Source organism: Paramacrobiotus metropolitanus, unplaced genomic scaffold (assembly GCF_019649055.1).
Source record: "Paramacrobiotus metropolitanus isolate TYO unplaced genomic scaffold, Prichtersi_v1.0 Parri_scaffold0000096, whole genome shotgun sequence".
NCBI lineage: Eukaryota > Metazoa > Tardigrada > Eutardigrada > Parachela > Macrobiotidae > Paramacrobiotus > Paramacrobiotus metropolitanus.
The window spans coordinates 131295-139948 of record NW_026570316.1 but is presented as its reverse complement, the minus strand read 5'-3'; the positions used below and the strand labels follow the sequence as shown (position 1 = coordinate 139948).

Below are 8654 nucleotides of genomic sequence, written 5' to 3'. Positions count from 1 at the left end.
GTATTTTTTTGGGACTGATTTTTAGAAGATACTTTGCTGCAGAGAATGTGAGCGCGACCATTTTTGCGCGCTGACAAACGAGCGTTTTTAAGGGAAGAAATAAAATTCGTTTCTTTGGATTTTTAATTTTCGCCAACATATTTTATTTCAAAATAACCTTACCAGATACAAATCTTCATACGTCAGTCTGAAAACAATTTAATAATGTTTCAAAAATTAACATAATTACCGAAAAAATCATCATTATTTCAGCCTTGCTGCACTCATCAAGATAAACTCACCGAATGCAACGGTGTTTTTTCATTAACAAGGTGAAAATAATTTAAAACACTCTGCAGTACTGTACATATTGTTCACATCGGGAATCCCGCGACTAGACTGAAACGACGCATAATACTGATAAAAAATCCATCAAGCGCGTCCCATCAGCTTCTTCAACTTGTCATACGTCCTCTCTAATAAATCCGGATCGTGGTAGCCGTGCACCGCCACCACGGTGTCCCGGTAGAATTTGTATGTCTTCTCATCGAACGGCAGATGATCAAAATGGAATGCGTCACCGTAATGCTGACTCTCCACGGCCATCATGTGCGCCAGGATGGACAGGTAGATGTCGTCGAAGCGGAATAACGGGACAAAGTGTGAAGCATAGTAGAATTTCTCTACCGTGTCTTTGGATAGGAGGATGGCCGCGGCGGTAATGTAGGGAGGATACCAGGAGAAAGGGTATTCGTTCGTGGACACATACCATTTGGATAATCGCCAGCGTTTCGGCTTGGAACCCGGGAATTTGTAGCCCAAATAAACATCTTTAACTACAACAAACAAACAGGAATTTCACAATATTATCTTACATGGCGAGATTTAAAAAAACTAACGAGCTTTAAAAGTACACTTCCACACATTAAGAATTCTACGGTACGCAAAATTAACTAGCATATTACGCCGTCTTCAGATTGAAAAACATTTCAACACTGCGCCCGTAATTTAAAAATATTCCTAATAAAGTGCGGATAATTTATTTGAAAACTTCTATTAAATTTATTCTCTTTTTTCTTTTATTCAGTGCGAGCAAAAACTCTTTGACAATCTCTTAGAATGATAAGAAATATTTAAAAATCATGTACAACATCCCTTTCTATTAAAAATAGGCAAAAAATCATTAAAACATACATCTACTTCATAACAGAATTTAATTTCCGAAAAACGGAGGCGAAATATCATTGGTGTATTCACCAAAAATCTTTATACCGATTTAAAAGTGTTATTAAAAAAACAGAACCTACTTCCTTCCGCTTCCCGCTGAACCTTCACCGTCTCAATCAGCTTCTCCAAATTCTCCACATTAACCAGCATATCATCATCCGTCAGGAACAAGAATCCATGTCGCGGATCCAGCACCGGACAATTATCCACCACATAATGGATCCCCGCCACCGTCTTGGCCGTGTTATTAAAATACGTATCCACAAAGCGCATCTGCACCAAATCCCCGAACTCCGCCTGCTCGCGCACCACCCGCTCCTGCAGATCCCACGAGAACTCCCCACTGCCCGACACCCCGTTCCCCCCGGCCACTCCCAGCACAAACAGCACCTCGAAATCCCGCTGCGCATCGCGACGGTGCACTGCGGCGGCGTAGGTCCTTCGAATCGCGGCGCGCCGCTCAAAATGCGCCAGCGCCGACTTGACGACGATTAGCAGGCCCAGACTCTTGGCCGCGTCCTCCGTGGCGGTGCAGGCGACGGGCGGGGGGAGATCCACAGGGTTGGTGATGGCCTGGAGGTACTTGATGTGCGTCTTGATCACCGGGATCTGCCCGACCATGCTCATCATCCCCGGCGCGAAGGCCGGCCAGTCCGAGTAGTCGTTGGCGTTCTCCAGCCGCCAAAAGGCCGCGTTGAGCTTCCACTCTTCGAAGGAGCTGGTCAGGCTGGAGGAGAACTCGGGGTAGTCGATTTTGCGACCGTCGGCGTTACGCTGGTACGTCTCGAAGGAGGCGTCGTCGAAGACGTGCGGGGGCCAGGAGAAGTCGGAGGGGAAGGAGGACTCGAAGAGGAGGATGTCGTAGACGCCCAGGAAGTGGGCGCAGATCAGGATGGTGATGGTCAGGCTGAAGGAGAAGTAGGCGTCGCATTGGACTAGGCCCGAGTCGCACAGGAGGCGCTGGATGAGGTGCAAGGGGTTGGGGATGCGCATCGTGGCTAATTACGTCTGCCAATGAATCTGATGATGTTATTCTTTGGACTTCAAACGTGCGCTTCAAGACGGACGTGTTAACGGCGCGCAGTGCTCATCTACCGACTACCAAGCACTGAAGTTCCCGACTTCATCCACGGTGCTATCAGCTATAGAAGTAGGCTTACAGATGCCATTCAATCAGCCTCCTGCAGTCCCGGCCGTCGTCGAACAACATGTTCAGCACCAGCGGGGCAGCACATCAGCAAGAACGTTGATGTAAATCGGTGGTACACGGTAGGCAAAAAATGTAGGCAGGTTCACACTTTACAGACTGTGATCACATTCGACAAAATGAGACCAGTATCAATGGAGCTTCTGCTTCTTCAACACACAGTTACACACTCATATACAGTACAGTACTTCGTATTCAAAATTTCAATCACAAAACGACAAAACACGAAATCGAAAACAGTACTAAAGTGTTTTATATACAGTATACAATTGTACAGAATTCAAAAGTTTAAAAAAGAGAGTAAAACTGCAAAAACGACAAATTTCTGAAGTGCTATAAAACTGTTCACTGCGTTGTGTACGTTGACTACACTACTTCCCTCATTTCCGGTTCCGGTGACAAAACCAGTAACTGGTAAATGGAAGTCACATCCGCTGGGAGAAGCCGCAGAACAGAGTTCTGCGCTCACAGATTCCAATGGAATTGGACTTCAGACGTTTTCCCGTAGAGCGTAGATGCCCGGATTAGTTATGGTTTTTTCATTTTTGCGTTTTTAAATTTTTAATTTTTGCAATTTGAAAAGTGAATATGATAAATTTTATTATCGAAGTTTTTGCTGATCCTCGCAGCCTGATGGATGATCACGATTCACCAATCTTAATCCTTACCGCCGAATCATACACGTCCCGATAGGCCGCTGAGCGCTTTCACAGAGCGACTGTGCGTCGATTTATCACGGCCATGCGTTATCGTCTTCCTTTTGTTTACATCGTTATCGCTGCATATTTCCCCGTATAAACATTGGCCTTCGCAACGTCAAGCATCATGTGAAGCGGCGCTAAGACAGCAGTCTTCGGTGGCTAAGATTGTGCCTGGGCATTTGCGTCGTCGCGTAGAATGGTGCTACGAAAGCGTGTCCGGACGTGTATACAGATCGCAGCCGTCGTCGCTGGTCTCGGCTTCCTCTCGCTGATAGTGCATTCGTGGAATGCCTTCTCCCATCGGGAACTGGATGAGTTTGTGCAGGATGGGAAGCGGTATATTCTGCGGAAAAAAGCCGATGTGTTAGTGGACGGTGGGGATAGTCTGGAGGATGCATTTAGGAAGGCCGATGAGAATTCGGATGGGTTTCTGACGGCGGAGGAGATTGAGAAGTGGATTGTTGATAAAACGCAGAAGCATCTGGATGAAGGCGAAGGTACTGGCGTGATCGTTACAGTTTACTTTTTTCGGGATTTCTTTTTCTAGTTAATCGTCGTGTTTTGCCACTTTTGCGCAATTTTGCGAATTTTTTTCTGGTTTAATTTAACCAATTATTTTCTGGTTAATTTTATTTAAAGGCTGGATTAAAACTTTTTATTACTGTTATAAGTTATTCTTGAATTTTTCGCAATAACGATTTCGAAAGGCGTGCTTTTCCTCGTTATTTTGATTTTTTTACCCGTCGAATATTTATTTATCGAATTTTTAAATTTTTTTATCATTCAGAATTATGAAAATTGATTATTAAAATAGGTTTCGATAATTCGATTCAAATCAAATCAAATTTTTGGATATGAACTTTTATTTTGTGAATGATTGTTGATTTTACAAGTTGATGTTCTATAATTGTGGGACGAATTTGGTTTTCTTGAAAATAATTCATGTTCGTCAAATAAAAACCAAAAGGAAATTCGTTGCAGGTGAGCTAAGCAAAATCTTCACTGAATCCGACGTGAACAGAAACGCTGTGGTCTCGTGGGACGAGTTCCAGACCTGGTACAAAGCACATCCATCCAGCACGAAAAAGAACGATCTGTCCAGTCTGCGCGAGGAATGGGACGTGGCGGATTCCGACCGGAATGCCGTGCTGAATCAGCATGAATTCCTCTGCTTCCGCCATCCGGAGCTGTGCAAAGAGACCCTGCTGCAGCTGACCAAGGATGTCTTTAAAAATCTGGATAAAAATAATGATGGGAAATTAAGCGAGGAGGAGTACACGGCGCCACCGCCTGGTCAGGTGGAGGAGGGTTTTCAGGTAAGGCTACGCTTGGTTCACGTGAGCGGATAACGCGCATATATTAAAATAAGTTTTAAGATGCAAAGAAATGAATTGTTCTGGCGTTGGTTTTCGATTTCTGAGTCGATATACCACTTGTTATTGCTATAGTTAACTCCTTTGTAATCAGGACATTGGGAGCATTTCTGTGTTTTAAATTTCATTTACAGTTTGGCTTAAAAAAGTACGGCCAGCGGCCAAGCATGACAAGCCACAGGATTTAAATTTTAGGGAAAGCTCAGTTTTTTAGTAGTAATGCATTAGGTTTTTTGTTTGTAACAGTAAATTAAATTTAGTTTATTTTTTTACATATTTTGCTTTTAATAATAAATTATTGCAGTAAATTGTTTTGTGCTTTTTTTCGGATAAACGAATGTTAATGAAACTGTGTATTGTGCAGTACGCTGCACATGCTCAGGATAAAATGATCGCAAAAATCGTTGCATTTGTAGAGCAGTGGCAATATATCGGCGAGCGTGATCTTTTAATTGTAGTGCCGTTGCCATTGTTAAAATTATTGAAGATTATGAAATGTTTCGAACCCTATCTTTTGCTTCTTGAACCGTATTAAATTTGCTTGGTTTTACGGTACAGGACTACGAGACACGTTTCAAGGAGCAGCGACGGAAGGAATTCCTGGTGATCGACGCCAACCAGGACGGCTGGGCGTCGCCCGACGAACTGGGCCAGTTCCTCAATCCGCGCAACCACATCCACGCCAAAACCGAGGCCGACGAGCTGATCGACGCGGCGGATGAGAACCAGGACGGCCGGCTGTCGCTGGAGGAGGTGCAGCAGCACCGGGATCTCTTCGAGCAGAGCAAGCTGATGAATGTCGACGAGACGTTCCACAATGACTTTTGAATCTAGTCTCTCCCTTGTCGCACTTTGTTTCAGGTTTGTGATGGGTTTTTCAACTATGCTTTCAGCCCTGTGTTCCTGTGTGTTGATGAATGGGTGGTTTTTGTTGTGGGATATTTGTTTGAGTTTACATGTGGAAAAATTTTAATGCGAATGGATAAGCGTTGCATTGTCTGTATTGGATCGCCGTGTCTTGTATTTATTCTTGTTTGAAGTTTGAAATGAAAATACATCGTTACATTAAATGCAAAAACAAATTAAAAATTACTACATTGCTGTATGTACAGATACTTCGTTTGAAAAAAATACTTTAAATATTCCAAGAAAAAAGTGCAAATTTTCTTAAAACTTTTTTATTTATTATTTAATATGGTGCTTCACTGGCTGTACTTGTTCACAAAAGCCCGAACTAAAGTTTCGTTGGCGAAGTGTAGGCGAATAATTTGAGTTTCACGGTGCGGTAATGCAAAACAGGTTTTTAAACTTTCTTTTATATTTGGGGACAAAATTAAAGCCTTATTGTTTTCCAGTTCAATTTTTAATTACCTCACTCCTGTTTTAACAAAGGGTTTTTAACAGGGAAAAGTTAACAGTTTCTCGCAGTTTCCAGCGAAATTTCCGTCTGATTGCATCAGTGGGTCCGGCAAGCCGCGAAATAATCCGTGATGGCTTTCCTCCATTTCGGCAACGTCAGAAATAGCAAAATAGGCTCCGCCACCGACTGTAAATTGGACAGAATAATCACCGTGGCGAACGCTTCTGCGTTGAAATATCCAAACACATTCTGGAATCCGAAGTAAATCGCATACGGTTCCCAGCACATCAGGATACTGATCCCCAGCACCCCCATAAACAGATTCGCCTGGTTTTCCTGCGAACGGTCTCGATCGCGCGTCTCATTAGACGGCGCTGACGCCTGCGGGCGGGTAGGGACAGCCGGCTGGTTGGCCGCCGGTTGGGCGGTGGCCGAGGTGTTATTAGTCGCTGGAAGGGTGGCCGATTGGGTACTCGGCTGGGTGCTATTCGTCGCCGGGTCGATCGGCTGACTGGTGGTCCCGGTGCGTTTGCTGCCGGTTGACGACGGGTGGACGCTGTTCTCTTTCACTTTCTCGCGCTTCCTTAGCTTCCAGATCACCATGGGAATGGACGCGGAGGTGATGAGGAACGACACCAGCCCGATGATCTTCTGGACATTCTCCGAGATCTTCTCCGCCAGCGAGGGCGCAATTACGAAATTGAAGCAGAAGATGATCTGATCGGCGTGCCGAGCGGTGACACTGACCGTCGCCGTGGACAACGCGATGGCGTGCGGGATGATCCACATGACCGCAATGACCCGGCCGACTAAGCGGCGACTCTGTGCCTCCCGGAAACTGATGGGATGGACCATGGCCCAGATGCGGTTGAGGGCGATAACAGCGTGGTTGACCGGTTGGGCGATGTTGAAGACGTAGACGGCGTACACGTAGAACACACACCCGGCCTCGCCGATATGCAAGTGGGGGTAGAACGCGTTGATGGAGGAGAACGGCAGCATAATCCCGTCGAAGAGCGCGTTGACCGCCAACAGACTGAGAAAGTAGAAATCGAACGGAACTTTGGTGATGCGCGTGAGGAACATGATTGCCATGATAGCGTTCAGGGGGAAGCCGATTAGGTGGACGACGACTAGCGCTACATAGGAAGCGACGATAGGTTCGGCTGATGAAGTGTCGTTCCCTGATACACGGGTGGTGATCACCGAAAGGTCACTGGCATTCCACGAGCGGTTCATGTTGCAAAAGTAGGACAAAATTGTGCACTGGAAAATCTGCATGTGGAAAGGAATATTTATATGGTTTAGTTTAGGATTTCGGAGGATGTTCACATTCACAGTTTGACAGCACAATCCTCTGGGGAGGTTTGGGTATCTCTGTATGTATGCCGGAAATTGTAGAAAGTTTTCCACTGTCAACCAGTGCTTGGGTTAAACGTGTCGCATTGAATGATAAAGGGCCCCGGTGTCATTACCGAATTACTTGCGCGTAGTTGGGTGAATTGTGGGGGCAACGCACCAACATCCGGTCATGCGTGGATCGACTGCCCGACTGGTGTCACCCTAGGGTAGCTGTCGGAGAGCGACCGTTTTACCCGTGCTGCACAGGATGAAATTGTACTGGTGCACTTCGTGGTTCCGCTTCCTGTCGTCCATTTGGTGGGATGAGCGATATGACAAAATTGTTCTATAAAGATAAACGCGTTGGAGATACGCATACAAAAACGCTTCCTGGGGTAACCGTTAGTTCCTCGAGAGTATAAACACAAACTGTACTACAAACTATAGTACCTACGAGCAGAAACTAGCTGAATACTAAAGAGGATTTTACTATGAAGATGGTAATCTTCGTTTAAAAAATTCATGCTCCCGGAAAACTGTGCAGTAAGAGCCGTCCTCTGGTTGATAAAAAAATTAGGTTGTTTTTGGCCTTGCAGGTCCAAATCCATCATATGCAGCTGATACTGTGTTCTAAATACATACTCCGCAGACGAACAGAATTATAGACATATTTGCACATACAGAGGTACGTATTTCGCTCGGTTTTCTAAGTCTGTTATGTTAATAAAATATTCTGTTTTACCGTATTTTATGCATGGAGGGAATACGGTATGCATTCATGTGAAAAGTGATGTTTACCGGACCGTATGCCGCACCTCCATTCTGTCTGCAGGATGATTCTTCAGTCAGGGGATTCCTCGTAATACGTGACTTTGCTTATGCGACTGCCAATTCAAATTTGAGATGCTGCGAAGGCACATAATGTCGACCAGTTAGTTAAACTATTTTGGCAGGCATCTCGCAACAAACATCTAACCAGATGACAGTCAGATGCACCAAAGTAATAAAATTATTTGAATTAACAACAATCAAATCAGTGGAATAGGTATGGTATATATATATATATTATCCAGCAGACAAGTGCCACCAGGCAAAAGCAAGTTTTACAAACAATCCAGTTTTACAGATTTTATATTCGTCTATAGATTTAACGAAAGCGGGTCCTTCTGCAAACATTTCATGCGAATGCAGTTTTATTTTCACTGTAAACGGCTGCGATTGGCTTGAATCTGCTTATCTAAAAAACGTCAGATAAATCCTTAAACGAAAGTGAAAAGCTGTCGGATGTATACAGCCCATGGCATTTACGGGGATGCTTAATTACTGTACGTGGTGTTGTTATTGGTTTGCTGTTCGGCCGGGGATCAAGGAATTTGTATACCAGAATTATCTGTATCACCGCAGAATCGTATGATTATAATGCAAAAATTCACTGGTTCAAATGGGTTGAGTCGTGTGACTGCTTA

The 8654-nt window shown here is 44.6% G+C and overlaps 3 protein-coding genes across 3 annotated transcripts; 1 reads left to right on the top strand and 2 right to left on the bottom strand.

The window, feature by feature from the left end:
- Positions 1-121: 121 nt before the first annotated feature.
- Positions 122-3063, bottom strand: LOC129596857 (beta-1,3-galactosyltransferase brn-like). The gene is made up of 2 exons (XM_055494241.1): positions 1287-3063; positions 122-815 (listed from the first exon to the last, which is right to left on the bottom strand). The coding sequence occupies exons 1-2, from the start codon at positions 2197-2199 to the stop codon at positions 412-414; spliced, it is 1317 nt and encodes a 438-aa protein (XP_055350216.1). The 5' UTR covers positions 2200-3063; the 3' UTR covers positions 122-411.
- On the top strand, positions 2945-5576 carry LOC129596858 (45 kDa calcium-binding protein-like). The gene is made up of 3 exons (XM_055494243.1): positions 2945-3611; positions 4096-4430; positions 5046-5576. The coding sequence occupies exons 1-3, from the start codon at positions 3311-3313 to the stop codon at positions 5313-5315; spliced, it is 906 nt and encodes a 301-aa protein (XP_055350218.1). The 5' UTR covers positions 2945-3310; the 3' UTR covers positions 5316-5576.
- A 367-nt stretch (positions 5577-5943) lies between these two features.
- LOC129596819 (5-hydroxytryptamine receptor 1D-like) lies at positions 5944-7086 on the bottom strand. Its single transcript, XM_055494193.1, has one exon. The coding sequence runs from the start codon at positions 7084-7086 to the stop codon at positions 5944-5946; it is 1143 nt and encodes a 380-aa protein (XP_055350168.1).
- Positions 7087-8654: the final 1568 nt, after the last annotated feature.